This window comes from Protopterus annectens, chromosome 8.part0 (assembly GCF_019279795.1).
Source record: "Protopterus annectens isolate FY-2018-M chromosome 8.part0, PAN1.0, whole genome shotgun sequence".
NCBI classification, from domain to species: Eukaryota; Metazoa; Chordata; order Ceratodontiformes; family Protopteridae; genus Protopterus; species Protopterus annectens.
Genome location: NC_056741.1, coordinates 625,828,389 through 625,846,869, shown reverse-complemented (window position 1 = coordinate 625,846,869; position 18,481 = coordinate 625,828,389). Strand labels below are relative to the sequence as shown.

At 41.8% G+C, this 18,481-nt stretch overlaps 1 protein-coding gene across 1 annotated transcript in view; it reads right to left on the bottom strand.

Annotated features, from left to right (window-relative positions):
• The window catches only part of BCAP31 (B cell receptor associated protein 31), a 360,261-nt gene that overhangs the window by 154,677 nt on the left and 187,103 nt on the right, over positions 1-18,481 (bottom strand). The window contains exons 4-7 of the mRNA XM_044079292.1: positions 6,225-6,250; positions 2,611-2,633; positions 2,080-2,102; positions 687-703 (exon numbers count right to left, since the gene is read on the bottom strand). Of these exons, the coding sequence (XP_043935227.1) occupies positions 687-703; positions 2,080-2,102; positions 2,611-2,633; positions 6,225-6,250 (89 nt within the window). The remainder of the gene's footprint in view (positions 1-686; positions 704-2,079; positions 2,103-2,610; positions 2,634-6,224; positions 6,251-18,481) is intronic.

Here is an 18,481-nt window from a genome sequence, read left to right as displayed (position 1 = left end):
CAGCCAAGAAAAAACAGCTGAGGAAGGTCAAGAGGTTGTTTTGTTTAAAAAAGGACTAAAAACAGATACCAGAAAGGTAATTGCAAATATAACTTAAAAAATAAATAAATAAATAAATAAAATAATAAAATACCACCAAGACCAGCGATCCAAGAAGGAAGCAAATTTAATGAAACACGCCTCGGCTACACAGCCTTCCAGGAGTAAAAACACTACAAAATACTGTTTGCTTATATACAGCATATTGCACAAAACAATTAATCAATTAAGCATACAATTCAAATTACATACTTCCAATTACATTCTTTGTTGAGTCCCTGAGGCTCCAAAGTACCATACTTAAAGACACATTCACCTATGCTAACTTGCAATTTTTCCAAGACACAACCCGTAAGAGAAACAAGGTTAGAGTTGTGTGCTGTCAAAAATTGACTCCCAAGGGGACTCACTAATTTTTTATTTTTTTATGTCCTCAACATGTTCCTGCAACCGGACCCTAAAACTCCTGTAAGTTCCCCCTATGTAAACAAAACTCTGCTGATTTCAAAGTATGGGTATGATCTGGTTCCGCCTTGTTTGTTGAGATATCATACTGCCAACATGTTGTCTGACTGTATTGCAAGTGTTCCGAGAGGAAGAAGGTTGTGAAATGCTTACAACAGGAGCACCGCCCTCATCTCTAAAACACGGATATGCAGGTGGGCTTTGTGATCTTGCCATGTGCCTTGGACAGTCCTGCCTAGATAATGCTCCCCCACCCTGTGAGCATCCGTGGTCACAGTAGCAACAGGTTGGCGTGGGAGGAATGGAGTGCCCGTAGTTAACTGATTGGGTTGAATCCACCAACTGAGGTCCTTCTTGCAAGACTCTTAACAGAATGTGGTGAGTTAAGGGCAGTTGTAGGAAGGACCACTGGGATGACAGAAGCCACTGAAGAATCCACATGTGTAGTCTGGCTAAAGGCACTAGTAGTATGGTAGAAGCCATGGTCCCTAGAAGCTTCAGAACAGTCTTGGCCTTGACTTTTCAGAGAGGGAGAAGACTGAATTAGTTGTACAAGATTCTGTGCCCTTTCTACTGGAAGGCGAGCCAATATGGCTACTGTGCATTTCTGCACCTATAAAAGTCACAGAGCGATAAGGCAGATTTTTTCCAATTTATAGTAATCCCCAACTAGGCACAAGGTTGAATAGTGACATCTCTGGTCTGAAGTAAGATGCCTGGTGGGGGCAATCAGGAGCCAGTCGTCCAGATATGGAAACACCTGGAATCCTAGATGTCTCAGGTGAGCTGTCACTACTGCCACACACTTGAACACCCTGGGGGCTGTGGTGAGACCAAAGGGCAAAGCATGAAACTGGTAGTGACTGGCTCCCAGCTGGAAGTGTAGATGACTCAGACATCCTGTCCATTTTTATGTGGTAGTAAGCATCTTGGAGGTCTATTGAGCACATCCAAGTGTGTTTCCCTAGTAAGGGGAGTATAGACTGCAGTGTCACCATCCGGAACTTGTCCTTTATGGATTTGTTTAATTTGCTGAGGTCCAAGATAGGCCTCCAGTCCCCTGTACATTTTGGCAATAAAAAGAATCTGGAGTAAGTTCTGAATTCTACTTGGTCTGCGGGGATGGTCTGGATGACAATGCGAGCAACTTGTGGACTTCTACAGTTGCTTGATCCCTGTGATTGGGTGGAACATCCGGGATCCCCTTGAGGACATGGTGGCAGAGAAAAGGGTATGGAATAACCTCTGGTGATAATTCTTTGTGCCCATCTGTCTCGAGTGATACTTAGCCAGGCTTCCAGATACAAAGAAACGTGACCCTCGACTGGCTCCAGAGAAGCACAGGTCAGGTCCCACATCAGGAGCGCTGGTAGGGCCAGCCCTGAAACAAATCACAACCTCCCTGGTTTTGCAGTCCGCCCCTGCCTCTAGGGCAAAGTCTACCATTTCCTCCTCCTCCTCTGCCTCTGAAGGAGGAGTCATCCTGTGCATCCTGGAAAAACCTCTGGGACTTCTTGAACCACATTTTACCACCTCTCTGACCCTTGGGATACAGTCTAGAGGAGCCAGTAAAACGTACTCCCATGGCAGAGTTTTTCCTTCTTGCTCGCACCGAGTGAGTGTCCTTTACCTTGGGTCCAAACAATAAAGAACCTTCAAAAGGGGGCATTGGTAAAGGTAGACTTGAATGGTTCCGTAAAATTACACAAGCGCATCCACGAGTGCCTCCTTAGGGAAATGCCTGAACCCGCTGCCCTGCTCGCTCCATCGGCTGCATAAGAGAGCAGCCTCAAGACGAGTTGACAATATAACTCAAGGTGGACAACCAAGCAAACACCTTTTTAGGGACTCCCTCACTGGATGCAACTTGTAGTCTCTCCTAACTCCTTAAGATCTCTCTGAAGCCTTGTAGTGTGTTAGGTAGTTCAATGATCTGAGTAAATGCCACTGAAGAAAGGATACGCTTCCCATATCTGTCCATTGTTAGAGACTCTATTCAGCGGATGGACAGAAGTAGTCTCTGCTAGCTCCTTCTTAGTGGCCACCACCACCATGGCATCTACGGGAATACCCTTTGACAAAAATTCCTTCTCCTTGGGAGCTGACAAATTTATTTGGTCTCCTGGGGACTAGCTCCATGACATCAGGACTCTCCCACACCTTCCGATTAACAAGCTCTAACAGTTCGTCAAAGGGTGGAGACACCCAAGAGACTGAAGGTTGAGACCAGAAAGCCTTCAGGTACACAAACTCCTCATCAGAAGGGGCAACAGTGGGTCAGCCACACCTCTGCTTAAGGATTTCCAAGAGGTCTACAAAGGAGACAGAGGACGACTTGGGGGACCCTCCAAGTCTGTCTGAGGTAAGCGACTCATCCTGGGAGTCTAATTGCTTCCTCTTGCATGTCCTCTTCCGTGGGGGCTCCTCGAAAGGGTATTCCAGGGAGGTCTCGAGAAGAGTGGGGGCCACCAGCTGGAGGCTCCTGAGGCTGCAGGTCTCTGCTGTCCAGAGAGAGTAGGTGCCAAGATGGAAGTAGGTGCCAGAGGGGGAAGAGTGTCAGTACCCCTGGGTGGAGCCGATTGGGACAGCACACTCCACATTATCTCGAAGGCAGACCTCTCCAGCTCCGAAGACCTCCCCAGCTCCAAGGAAACTGAGGTGGCCATCAGCTCAGCGGCAGATGTAGGACCCGAGCTCACCCTAGCAGACACACCAACAGGAAGGCTCAGATCCAAAGAGGTGCAGTTCCAGGCGTCCCTGTCGGGGCTGACTGGGAAGCTTTGGCTCCTAGACACCACGGACAGCACCAAAGGTGTCTGAGTGGATCTTTGCTCAGAGAGAACCTCAGGAGTAGCTGGAACAGAGGGTTCCACCAGTGGTACCAAGCACTCTGTCTCAAAGTCCAGCATGGCTCTGAGGAGGAATCACAGAAGGGATAATGGACTCAAGTGGCTCCGGAATAGACTGGGTCGGAGCCAACAGCATTTTAGGCAAGGCAGATGACTTCAGGAGTCTCAATACTACTCTCTCCACATCTTCTTCAGATAAGCTCCTGGAAGATCTGGAAGGCAGCGTGGGAGATCTAGATCTCTGTAGTATGGGGACATTAATGTAGGGGAGACTGGTAAAGAATCCATAGACCAGCTCCAATGTCTGCTATCAGTGGTTGGCTCCAAACTGCCTGGTGCTGACATTGTAGCCATAGTAGTTGCACTCTCGATCAGCTCCAAACTCAGTGGAGCCGAGGAGGAAGCAGAGTTGTCAGTTTTAGAAATTTTGAGAGGCGGCTCTGATGCACCAGCCGGCGCCGGGGAATGCCTCTTATAAGGTTTTGATTTCTCCTTTTTTGATCCATGCGACTTAGAAGAGGAGGAAGAGCTGGCCAGATCTTCCTCAAAGGAGGGCTTAAGGAGACCTTTTAATATAAGTTTATTCTTTCTCTCCTGCAATACCCTGGCACTAAATGAGTGACAAAAGACATGTTTCCTGTAAATGGATAGCACCTAGACAGTATACACAGTTACTGTGGCCATCCGTAAATAGACTTCTGTGAACATTTCACACTTTTTAAACCCAGAGGACTTATGATCTTTGACTTCCTTAGACATCTCACAGAAGATTATGCCAGACACAGAGAGTGAGAGGACTAGGTCCTCTAACTTAAACGTGCCTAGCCCTGGGCAGAAAGAGGAGAGAAACCTAGGTCCTCTAGCTAAAATGGACCTAGAAGAGGAAAGGGGTTAGAAATGACAAATTTAACCACTAGGTCACACACCAGAAAAAAATCTCCAACAACTCAAAGATAAAGGACAAAGGTCAGAAACCCTGTTCAGCTAATTGCAAATACAACACAACAATGCGAAGAACTCCGCAAGAAAAAGCTAGTTTAAGCTAAACACAGCAAGCTGAGAATACTATATCCAAGTACTGCACCTAAAATAATTAACATCTAAACTACTAGAAAAACTTAGGGCAAAAAGCCCAGAGGGAAACTGGCACACAGGATACCAATGAGAATAAGGCCAACTGTTCTCAGCAATAATTATCCACACAGGAAAAATACACAGTAAATATCTACACTACCTAAACTAGAGAAATGACACTCGCAAAAGCTATATAAACCCATCTAAATCTGAAAAATAAAAAAAAAAAAAAACAAATTGGCCAAAAAATTAGTAAATGTGTTAGACGTGGCCACAGCCAAGAAGCACATACGAACTCGACTACGTGGCAAACGAGATCTGGGGATTGTACTAGTGTACCATGGGATACCTGCCTAGCCATGAGCCAACTAGAAGACTTTGAGCTTGTAAAAAGTCCGAGTCGGAGTAGAAGATCGGCTCCAAACCCATGTGTAAGAATGAAGGCGAGATAGGACTACAAAACATTACACATTTTGTCTCTTGTATAATCAAAAAAAAAAAAGTTTTGAGTCCTGACAGTTTGTGGTTGCTGCTATTCCTTACAGAGTACTCTGTCAATTACTGGGTGAGCAGGTGGTTGTAACTAAAGGTAATGGGTTTTATTTTAAGCTGGAACACAAGACCTGAATTACCTAGATATAGTGAAGTCCTTGCTAAATTTAATTCTGGTGGCTGCCAAGAAAGCAGTGACTAGAAAATGGAAACCAAAGTCCAAACCATTTGTATTTAAAGTACTGAATATAGTAATAGAGATAAAAGACATGGAAGTGGGATCTTTAGAAAAAGGTAGGAGTGAAAATGAGAATTGTGGGAATACGTGTGGAATAATGTTTTGGAGGAGGATTGAGGTTTAAGAGGAGGCAGGGATTGAGCAATTCATGCAATGCTGGATTGACAATTATACAAAAGAATATATGTGGTGTATGATGTGTGAACTGGAATGTTCTGATTTTTTTTTTTTTTTTTATATAGATGCATGCTTGCCTAGGTCTTAAATAATAATTCAATAAAGGTGTTAATGTGTGACCAGCAAAATGTCTATTAACTATGGGACTGGCGTTTTAAGTCCAAACTCTCTGGTGGCCACTCAGGCAGGAAACACCTCTTCCTTCCTCAATCTGTCTTTTCGTTATCATATGCCAGTTCCACAGAACTTGAAGCATCACCAATCTTAATGGGACTTCTAGGTTCCATCTTTATATACCATGCCTGATAACTGTGGTATTCCACTAAATCTGTGCATTTCTAGCTTTGGCCAAGTCAACAGCTGCAGTCCATAAGAACAACAACAAATAGTGAAATTGTGTCGGTCATGTATATGTTAAAAAATTGAATAATCACCTCTGTAAACTGAGCTCTCTACTTAAATGTTGCATCAGAAAAGTTATGTTCTGCAGTAACCAGTTGATCTATTGTACATCTCTACATTGCCACCACATTTGCTCATTTCCATACCCAGAGAGATGCAATACGTATGTATTATATACACACATGAATGTAAGTACACACTCCAGATCAAGTTTGCCCTGAATTCCTATTCTTAAAGAACTGGAATAAACAAAACCCCAGGCATAGGCCTCTGGGTCCATCCAACCAGGACTCTTCGCACTGAAAAATCAGCTCAGGATGAGGGAAGGTAGGAGGGTATGTTTAAATGGATGGATGTGGATTATGAAGACAATGCTGTGCAAGTACATAGCTATCTTAAATATCTGCATAAAACATGCATGGCAGAGCACATTCGTCCCGATACTGCAGTTCTTCTGCCTGTGAATAGCCTTACACAATCTGCTTAACATACCTCTCAACTCTGCTCAACATATCTCTCAACTGTACAGATTTTCGCAGAATGTCCAGATTTTTTTTTTATGAAAAAATTGACCAAATATATGAAGCAAAGTGGGATTTTCTGGCAAATTAATAGCAGCTAGAAAATAATGACATACATTTGAGTTTCAGACTTCATACCCTTTGGAAAATTCACACTATTGCAAAACCTATTATTCTATCAACTTTCTAAGTTTGTAACAGCAACATTGAAAAAAAAAAAGTCCCTATTTTTGGGCCTTTGTCCAGATTGCTTGCTCTAAGAGGTTGAAAGGTATACTGCTTAACAGCCCTGGTGGGTCAGAAGGCAAATAAGATGGAATGAATTATCTAACCAAGATGCGACTGCCTTGTGCTATACAGTTGCATGTCATGCTAGGGAAGTAGAAACTGCCCACATAATGCTTCAACGATCCACCACGAGTCCTCAAACGATAACTCCCATCCCTTCCCAACAGTAAACTTGACGAGCCAAATTTGCTGAAACTCACAAATGCTGAAACTGTAGGACCTCTTAACTGGGGGGCTTTAGCTCTGATGAGAGAGGCTTCACCCTGAGACCCCCCCCCCCCACTTAGGCATATTAACTTTGCGGTTATACAATATGAAACAAACTCACAGTAGAAGTGGAATAAAAAACAGCATGTACAACTGTGATCTTGCAGTACAACTAGCATTTGCAAAAGCCCTTTATGAAAATACACATTTTAGTTGAGATCAGATAACAGTTCCTGAAGACACCATTCACTAAATGGTAGCTCTCTAATGCTGCAAGCATTATATTCCCATACTGCACAGCTTCATTACCACCATATACTCCCTGTATGAAAAGAAGCTACAATCCATCATTAGTGTGTTAATTTCTCATTTTTCCTGTAAACGCTCATTCTTAGTCAATGAAACTAACATTGCTTTACACTAATCAATTTTAGACTGTACAGTTTAAGCTTTTCTCTACAAGTTTCCACTAGAAAAAGATCTACCCACCTGACAAAACTAAAAACCAAAACACCAACAACTGTTTCCGCACTTTTCTAACGATGTAAACTTCTCTACATAAAACTTTTTGCAATTCATCATTAACCAATTTAGTTTTAACTAATCCTGTATAAACATTTATGTGATAGTAAAATTTTAACTGAAAACATTTAAGTTTTGAGAGTTACTTTCGATACATTTACTTTTGGCAATGGTTTAACTATACTCTACACATATTAATCCCAAGTTAAATGAAACCACAACAATGTATATTGAAAAATTGTCAAGAGATGTACTTTCCCAACTCTTCACAATTACCAGTTAAACCTCAGTGTATGTGGATGGAAGGCACAGCTTCAGTGCAGATAACCCAAGTGAGTTAAAAAGAAATTCAAGTACGCCATGGTGCACATTATGGATCTCAATAAAGGACAAAGGCAATCTCCAAGCACTCAACCCCACCCAATTCAGATTAGTCAGGGGCAGATCTTGCCTATTGAACTTAGCCGACTTCTTGGAGACAGTCAACAAGGCCGTGGATGAGGGAAAGTCAGTACACAACATTACCTTGACTTGGCCCAGGCCTCTGACAATCCCCCACTTGAGCATCATAAAAAAGCTAACACAAAATAGTGTTAATCCCTATCTAGTCAGATGTGTGGCAAACTGGCTCACAGACAGGACCCACAAAATCAAAATAGGCGCCGCCACATCTGGCAGCAGACCTGTCACTAGTGGTGTCCCCTAGGGATCCGTCCTGGGACCCCTACTGCTTGGCATCTACTTCTGAGAGGTCCAGGCAAAGTAAGAGCCTGTGGTTAACCAAGTTTGTGGATGACTAAGTTGGGTGCTGTCACTGACTCCCTAAAATGATGTTAACGTACTGCAAGAGGATCTCATAGCTGGTGCAAAAGTCATGGCCTCAAGTTAAACACAAATGTATTATCATACCATTAGTCAAAAACACAGCCCCTGCTGATTACCACATCAACGGCAACCCCTTAAGCACATAACCCATGGTGAGAGACCTGGGTACTCAGGGATAACAACAATTGCACTTTCAACCATCATGTGGCGGCGGTGGTTAGAAAAGCCTTTTACTTGGTTCATCTCATAAGTAAAGAGATTGTATCCAGAAAAAAGGAGATTACCTCTCTGCACTCCTCCCTTATTAGACGTATAATTTAGTACAACTCCCCTTTTTCTATGCACCTCTCCAAACTCCTGCACCAACTGGAAAACCACAGAAATACCTTAAACAGGATACATGGCCTTGAACACCAGTCCTATGCAGACAGGCTTAAATCACTACCACTCTACTCCGCATCATACAGATTGCTCAGAGATAATCCATCTCTCACCTACAAGGCAATATCAGACCATGCCTTACTAGAGATGCTCCATATCCAAGTCTAACTCCTCAGTCATTACCTGCTCAATAGGCTATATCTAATATGAGACATCAACAAAACCTGCTGGAGACAGATGCATCTCCCACAGACTGCCCAGTCTCTGGAATAGACTTCCCATATATGTCAGAGCACCTCGATGACCCTCTTCAAGCGCGACCTTGATGAGTGGATGGGGAAACCACAAATTTGTCCCAGGGGACCTTTGTCCCTCACTGACAGGTGCTGACTGAGGTTTCTTTTTTGGGGATAAATTATTGGCTAGGCTTGTAATGGCCCCAGGGCCATTAGCCTAGTAACCTCTTATAATCCTACAAAACTTGGTGATATGGATTTTCAGATTTGACTGTCACAACAGCATATAAACAACTCTCAAAATGCTTAAACTCTGAGCTTTGGCCAGATAAGACCTACCTGCAATCAACTGGATGTATAAGTGAATTTAAGTAAATCTTTATCTGCACTTTTTTTCAAATACAGCATTTAAATTGATTTGTGTTGCATTGAACACTACCTAGCTGGAAGTTGTGGCTCTTTTTTCAGTTAGTTCCCCACCCACTCTCCCTGCTTTTGTTTTGATGTTAATCTTGGTGGCTTTGGAACTGCTCGCCCCTATTGTAAATTTCTATTTGGATACTCCTGGGCCCATCTCATTTGTTCACGCAAAAAAAAAAAATTATAACTGCTTGGTTTAACTATCATTCTAAGCCTTTTGGTTTAAGCACTTGGGCTTCAGGCCAGTTATTTTACATTAAGGTTTGTGGTCTGCACTCTTGTGGGAGGAGAGGCTGGACTCTTCCCTTCTGAGCTGGGAATTTCTGGTTAAAGGCTTATAGTGCCTGCATATTTGAACGGTTTCTTACTGAAAGTGGTGCACCTTGTTTGCTGTAGCATAGACTAGATCCAGGCCTGCTGAATCTAGCTTTGTTTGTATAACTTGAGCACTAATCCAGGCCGTCTTAAAAGTATTCAATTGTATTTATTACTGCTTGGAAGTAACCTGGTTAAAGTGTAGTTATCATTCTTAGCCTTTTGGTTTAAGCACTTGGGCTTCAGACAAGTTTTACATTAAGGTTTGTGGTTTGCACTGTTGTGGCAAGACAGGTAGCTTACATCCTTCTAAGCTGGGAACTGCTGATTGAAGGCTCAGTGTCTTATTCTAAAAGTGTATTCGTTCTGGTTTAAGTACTTTGGCTTCAGGCCAGTCATTTTACATTAAGTTTTGTGGTCTGCACTCTGCCCTTCTGAGCTGGGAATTTCTGGTTAGAGGCTTAAAGTGCCTCCATATTTGAAGTGTTTCTTATAGAAATTGGTGTGCCTTGCTTGCTGTCGCATAAACTAGACTAAGGTCTGCTGAATCTAGCATTGTTTGCAGAACTTTAGAACTAATCCAGGCCTTTTTTGGAGAAGGTTCCCCTGCACCGCAGTGGCAGCAGTGTGATTGAAGACTACAAGAACAGGGCTCAGTTTTGAGATTTTTTTACTGGTTAATTGGGTAATTTGTTTAAAAGCCTTTTCTGATTGCTTGTCATCTAAAGCTGCTTTAAATGTATTTTTTTTTACTGTTTTTGCCTTATCTTTTCAAAAAAATTTTTTCCTCGTTTTCCACGTTTCTAAGCTAGTATAGTCCAGTTTTCAGGCTAGTGCTGAATTCAGGGCTGTTACAAGTTTGAGTTGCCCATACTTTACTTGGATAGAAGGAGGTTTCTCTGTTCACCTGTGAGAGAGAGGGAGCTTTGAGTAGCCATCTGTCCCTGGAGGAGTGGTTCCAGCCCAGAAGTTAGTAGTTTAAAGGTCATTTTGCGCTAATTTCTCTTTCATTTTCCTGCTGTAAAAAACGCGTTTGCACAGTTTTGCACATCTGGGCAGCACCGGTTAGCTAGGGCTAAATTATTCCTGGCTCCACCAAGTTTCCTCTTCAGGTTTTCCCTTGAAAGTAGTCCAACTCTCAACCTAAGCACTTAAAAAGCATCCTACAGTCCCAGCACTTGCTCAGACCTAATAGCAAGCACTAATATACCCAGACACTTGATTGCCCAGCAGTGCAAGGCTCATTCACCCCTCACCAACCAAGTGACTAAGCAGCTCACCCTACTACTCAGGCATGAGCAAAGAGCAATTTCAGGTATACTCTTCAGTCCAGCTGGTGAACCTGGGTATCCTGATGCAATATTACAACTGCCTAATGTACTCAGACAACCCCCTCCTCCTACCACAAAACATTAACATATGCGAGAGATGCAATTATATATCTAAATTGGAGGCAACGCTCTCTCCACCCAAGACTGGAACAGGCAGTCATGAGAAGGTTAACACTTGCACCACACCTCCAGCCTCACAGACGTACTAAACCAGCACTAGCAAAAATATACACAATCACTCGGAAGCTCTAAATAAAAACCTGCAAAAGCAGAGACCTCCAAAAGCAGACACCCAAAAAATCTGCACCTCCCATCACAAACCAGACAACATATAAAACACAAAATCAGCGTGCTGCACAATTACAGCCGTTAAGGCAAAATAACATGCCTCTAACACACTAGTTATAGGCGACTATGAAGTCCCACTCACTAGGCTGGACGAGAAGGCTACTGTTAGCTGCCAGTCAGGAGCCAGAATCCACAAAATAACACAAGCACTCAGGTCACTCCAGAACAAGTACAAATATGACTGTCATAGTTCATGTTGGTGTGAATGACCGGAGACGTACCTACCTGGACTACATGGAGACATGGAAGAGCTCTCCGATTACGAAGCCCACTCGGGTATGACCCTGACCCCGAGTAGCATCCTGTCCTCACCAAGAAGGATACCATAGCAAAAAATTTCAACAATTGGCTAAGCTTTTGGTGGCATTCAAAGGGGATCCAGTGTCTGTCAGCCTGGAACGAGATGCTAGACAAACCTCGATGTTTCGCAAGAGACTGCTTGCACCTGTCACCCCTAGGCTTTCGAATATGGGCTAAAGTTCTTGCTGACCCCATAGTGCTTTTTTAGGCAAAGCTCAAAAGTCAAACCCACCTCCGTTGTGTCTTTTGGGTTCCCAGTTAGGGGTCGCCACAGCTGAACTCCGGTCCGCTAATGGCTTGGCAGTAGATTTTTATGTGCAGAGTTGCCGGCCCTGACGCACAACCTTCAACGAAGTTACGCCCATTCACGCACGTCTCCACATAGAAGACGCTCTAGCTGAGAATCGAACAGGACAACGTCTGTGAGGGGACAACGCTACCACAGCACTACCACCGCAGTTCTGTAAACAGCACAAATAAAAGAGGGTTATGCTACTCAACGCCAGGAGTTTAAATCTCAAAATGCATGCGCTTGAAGCACTCCTCAGTATGGAGAACGTGGACATCTGTGCAGTAACTGAAACCTGGTTCAAGGCTCCACAGAGCACCCAGGCACTACTGGGCTACAACTCATACCACACATTTCAGCCACAGAACATCGACCGAAACACAAAAGAAAGGGGTGTATCCATATTCATCAAGGATACCTACACTTCCAGGTTAGTGGTGCAGCATGATACCTCTGAGATCATCGATGTGCAACTAACATCGGGCAAATCTGCAATGCAAATTGTGGCCTGCTACACAGATCACCCTCCATGACCCAGGACCACCACTACACCTTTTTGGAGACACTGGAAAACATGAAGGTCCTTCCGAACACCCTGATATTGGTCAGTTTCAATTACCCTACCGTTAACTGGGAAAACTACTTAAGTACAAACTCCCAGGTCTAGCGCTTCCTGGAATTTATCAACTCAAATGCCCTGGATCAGCTGGTAAACTCCCCTACCACAGGCGAACACATATTGGACCTGGTCATCACCAACATGGGCGACAGCTGCTCCACACCTAGGTCACTGGTTATTTCAGACCATAAACTAATCACTCTGGATGTCCACACCACCACCCCCAACCAAGGAAACCACAGTGAAAAACTTTGATAGACTTCACCTTAAGACAGAGGTGGCAAGTTTCACAGCCCCCACACTAAAGGATAAGTGTCCAAGATGCAGGAACCTTTACAAATGCACTCTGAGCACCTACAAGGATGCATGGATCATGCCATCCCTAGCAAAACCAAGACTCACTCCCCTAAGAGAAGGAAAACAGTCTGGTGGACCCCTGCCATAAACAGGCTATACAATAGGAGGAAACTAGTTCAGAAAAAAAGCAAATCCCAAGAAGGAAAGACATCCCTGATCAGTATCGGTAAGAAACTAAGGTCCCTCATCAAATCATCCAAGTCTGACTTCAAAAGAAAAATAGCCAAGGATTCGAAAGATAACCACAAAGCCTTCTTTAGCTATGTCAAGAATCTAAGTGGCAACTCGCAGATATGCTCTGAGCTAGTGCAAAATAACACAAAATATACTGAACCTACTGATATTGCCAACATCTTGGCAGATAGGTTCAGTGCAAACTTCACCCCCCTCTTACCCCCAAAAGGGCCCACAACAATACTGGAAAAGTGTAATGCCCCAGAAATTACAGATACACAGGTGAAAACAGCCCTTCCAAAAGCACAGCATCAATGAAGCCAGATTGTGTCCCAGGCGGAGTCTTACATGAACTACAGAATGAACTGACCCCCCCCCCCAACCTAAACACACTGTTCAACCTCAGCCTCTCCACAGGGTAAGTGCCCATAGAATGGCGCACATCAACAGTTATTCCGCTCCACAAACGTGCGGCCACAACTGACCCTGGTAACTATCGCCCCATAAACCTGACTAGGCTGGTCTGAAAGGCTATGCAGCGCATCATCATGGAACTCATTAACAAAGACATAGGAACATCCAAAAGCTTGACCCAACCCAGTTCAGCTTTAAGGGCTTATCATGCCTACTAAACCTGGTTGGCTGAGACAGTCACCAAGGCCACAGATGAGGGGAAGGTGATTCACACAGCCTACCTTGACCTCACCAAGGCTTTTGACACTATTCCCCACCCGGGGAAATATAGAAAAACTCACCAGCCTGAACATAAACCCCTACGTCATGAGATGAGTTTTCCAACTGGCTTACAGACAGAACTCACATGGTAAGAATAGTGTACTCCAGGTCCGACTAAACCAGTCACAAGTGGTGCCCCACAAGGCCCAGTCCTGGGACCCCTACTGTTTGGCATATACTTCTCAGAAGTATAGGCAAACACAGGACGACTACGGCTAACCAAGTTTACCGATGACTGCAAACTGGGAGCCATAATTGACTCTCCAGCGGACACGGACATTCTCTAAAAGGGCCTTACTGAGGCGAACACCTGGTGTCAAAGTCATGGTCTCAAACTAAATGGCAAAAAATGCATAGTCATCCCGTTTGGGGAAAAACAAAACACCCATGAATTACCACATAGGTGGCAGCCCCCTTAATACAGAAGAGGTAATATGAGATCTGGGGACACAGGTAGATGGCAATCTCTCCTTTGACAATCTTATTGCCAAAGTAGTTAGGAAATATTTCTATGTAGCCCATCTAATCACTAAAGGGTTCACATCTAGAAATGGAGGTTATAGTGCCCCCCTACTCGTCACTCAGACCAGAGTATACAATGCTCTATTTGGGATGTACCTCACAAGACACTTCCAACAGCTGGAAAGACCACAAAAGTACCTCACCAAGAGGATAACTGGCCTCAAACATATGCCTTATGCAGCCTGACTGGAAAACCTCTGGCTGTACTCAGTGGCATATCGCTTACTCAGAGGTGATCTTTACCTGACTTACAAAGCCATGTCCAACTCAGAATTGATGGACATGCTCCACCTAAAGAAAGCCAAGTCACAGCGAGACACTCGCTCTAGTGAGAACCCTCGCCACAATAAAAACAACATGCTGGAGGGATAGATTCCTGTCTCCCCATGCTTTGGAACAAAATTCCTAAGTACATTAGGCAGAGCCCATCACTAACACTCCAAGATAAACCTAGACGAGTGGATGGGTAACGGAAAATACACCCCTGGGATCACTTCACTGGCTCTTCTTAACAGAGGTCCAGTTAAATCAATCAAGAGGCTCAGTTAATCAATGGGGTAGCAAAAGCTGACACACTGGCTAGGCTTACAATAGCCCTTGAGCAGAGAGAGTACCTACCTATGAACCCATACAGAAAAAAATAGAAATACTCAAGTTCTCTGTGTGCCTCTCTCTAGCTGTGCATCTCTCTCCCTCTCTCTCTCTAGCTGTGCATCTCTCTCCCTCTCTCTCTCTAGCTGTGCATCTCTCTCCCTCTCTCTCTCTAGCTGTGCATCTCTCTCCCTCTCTCTCTCTAGCTGTGCATCTCTCTCCCTCTCTCTCTAGCTGTGCATCTCTCTCCCTCTCTCTCTCTCTCTAGCTGTGCATCTCTCTCCCTCTCTCTCTCTCTCTAGCTGTGCATCTCTCTCTCTCTAGCTGTGCATCTCTCTCTCTAGCTGTGCATCTCTCTCCCTCTCTCTCTCTCTGTGCATCTCTCTCCCTCTCCCTCTCTCTCTAGCTGTGCATCTCTCTCCCTCTCTCTCTCTAGCTGTGCATCTCTCTCTCTCTCTCTCTAGCTGTGCATCTCTCTCCCTCTCTCTCTCTCTAGCTGTGCATCTCTCTCCCTCTCTCTCTCTCTAGCTGTGCATCTCTCTCCCTCTCTCTCTCTAGCTGTGCATCTCTCTCCCTCTAGCTGTGCATCTCTCTCCCTCTAGCTGTGCATCTCTCTCCCTCTAGCTGTGCATCTCTCTCCCTCTAGCTGTGCATCTCTCTCCCTCTAGCTGTGCATCTCTCTCCCTCTCTCCCTCTAGCTGTGCATCTCTCTCCCTCTAGCTGTGCATCTCTCTCCCTCTAGCTGTGCATCTCTCTCCCTCTAGCTGTGCATCCCTCTCCCTCTCTCTCTCTAGCTGTGCATCTCTCTCCCTCTCTCTCTCGCTGTGCATCTCTCTGCCTCTCTCTCTCGCTGTGCATCTCTCTCCCTCTCTCTCTCGCTGTGCATCCCTCTCTCTCTCTCGCTGTGCATCTCTCTCCCTCCAGCTCGCTAGCCGTGCCTCCCTCGCTCTCTCTCCAGCCGTGCCTCCCTCGCTCTCTCTCCAGCCGTGCCTCCCTCGCTCTCTCTACAGCCGTGCCTCCCTCGCACTCTCTCCAGCCGTGCCTCCCTCGCTCTCTCTCCAGCCGTGCCTCCCTCGCTCTCTCTCCAGCCGTGCCTCCCTCGCTCTCTCTCCAGCCGTGCCTCCCTCGCTCTCTCTCCAGCCGTGCCTCCCTCGCTCTCTCTCCAGCCGTGCCTCCCTCGCCTCTCTCTCTCCAGCCGTGCCTCCCTCGCTCTCTCCAGCCGTGCATCTCCCTCGCTCTCTCTCCAGCCGTGCCTCCCTCGCTCTCTCTCCAGCCGTGCCTCCCTCGCTCTCTCTCCAGCCGTGCCTCCCTCGCTCTCTCTCCAGCCGTGCCTCCCTCGCTCTCTCTCCAGCCGTGCCTCCTCGCTCTCTCTCCAGCCGTGCCTCCCTCGCCTTCTCCAGCCGTGCCTCCTCGCCTCTCTCTCCAGCCGTGCCTCCCTCGCTTCTCTCCAGCCGTGCCTCCCTCGCCTCTCTCTCCAGCCGCGTGCCTCCCTCGCCTCTCCGCGGGTCCTCCTGTATTCGTTTAAAAAAAAAAAAAAAAAAAAAAAAAAAAAAAAAAAAAAAAAAAAAAAAAAAAAAAAAAAAAAAAAAAAAAAAAAAAAAAAAAAAAAAAAAAAAAAAAAAAAAAAAAAAAAAAAAAAAAAAAAAAAAAAAAAAAAAAAAAAAAAAAAAAAAAAAAAAAAAAAAAAAAAAAAAAAAAAAAATTTTTTTTTTTTTTTTTTTTTTTTTTTTTTTTTTTTTTTTTTTTTTTTTTTTTTTTTTTTTTTTTTTTTTTTTTTTTTTTTTTTTTTTTTTTTTTTTTTTTTTTTTTTTTTTTTTTTTTTTTTTTTTTTTTTTTTTTTTTTTTTTTTTTTTTTTTTTTTTTTTTTTTTTTCCCAAAAGGTCTTTAAATTTTCCCAAAAAATTTTAACCTATTTTTTTCTTTTTTTGTTGACTTGAATTATTGTCTTAAATAAAATTTTTTTCTTTTTTTTAAAATTTTGGTTTATTGTGTGTTAGTGGCTTTTTGGTTTTTTAAAAACCTTGTTTCTTTTTTTTTTACAATACAATTTTTCTTTGAATTTATCTTTTTTCTCTTTTCTTTCTCAATTTCTTTTTTTTTTTTTTTTTTTTTTTCTTGTTTTTTTGTTAAAAAAATTTAAGTTTCTTCTAAAAAATTTTATATATAGTTTTTAATATTAACAAATAGGTTAATTTTTTTAAATTTTTTTTAAAACGATTCTCTTTTGGGGGAAAATAAAAAAGAAACTCTTTTTGAAAAATTTTTCACAAAATTTTATTTAAAATGACTTCCCAAGAAAAACATATTGAGTTTTTTGCCCTCAATGGGGCCATTTCCATCAAAAAACAAAATTTTTTCATTTTTTGTAAATTTCTAAAACCAAAAAAGCTAAAAATGCCCTTAACACCAGAATTAAAAGCAGATGTCTAATGCTTTTCCCAGCATTTTTTGATTTTACATTTTTTCCATTTCACAAAAGAAAAAATGACATGATCCTTTTAAAAAATAACTTTATCAGATTAGAATGAAAAAGGCATTGTTTATCCATAAAGTGCCCTAAAGGGTTTCCTTCAGGTAAACTTTGATTTTAAAAAGAATAACCTAGCTTTTATCAAAATTATGTATGTATAACTGGTGAATATATTGATTTTAAAATAGAATATAACGAAAAGTTATTGAATATGTTTACTGTGTTAGTGAGCATGTTTGGTTATATTACAAATATTAGACATGTTCTGTTTTTTTTTCTTTATGTGAAAAGTCCCTTGGTTTAGCTCCTTGACAGTTTATCAGTTTTGTTCTCATATGGCAAAGTGAATGTCTAACTAATTAAACTTTTTTTATCAATATATACATATTTTTATTTATAGAAAATTTTTACAAATTGTTTACTTTTTGGGATTACATCAAAATATTTGCTTTCATTCTATAATACTCATTGCAGTCTAGTTTTTAATGATGTATGGACAACCATGGTTTAAAATTTTTAGCTTGAAATGGTGGTTTTTTAAGGTTGTTTTTTTGACAACAAAATGCACTTTAATTTTTGGGTCATGCATTTAATTGGTATAAAATTATTTTCCTTGTTACCCATGTTGTCTGATATTATTTGAACTTCAAAAGTAATTTGGTTTTTTCTGTTGATAAAAGCTGGGGCCTCTTTTTGTGATGAACAGTATATATATTATATATATATATATTTATATATTATATATATATTTATATTTATATATATTAAAAATATATATATATATATATATATATATATATATATATATATATATAACACACACACCAAATTAATATATATATATATATATATATATATATATATATATATATATATATATATTATAAAAAAACAATTACAATATATAAAATATATATATATATATATATATATATATATACAACATATAAAAACAAAATATATAAAATAATATATATAAACACACACACACACAATATATATATTTATATATATATATAAATAACACACAATTATATATATATATATATATATATATATATACACACACAAAAATTATATATATATATATATATATATATATATATATATATATATATATATATATATATATATAAAAACCAATATTTTTTAAAAAAAAAAATATATATATTTTATAAAAAAAAAAAATAAATATAAAAAATAAAAATATAAAAAAACACACAATATATTTTATATATATATATATATATATATATATACACCCAAAAAAAAAACACACATTTTAAAAAATATA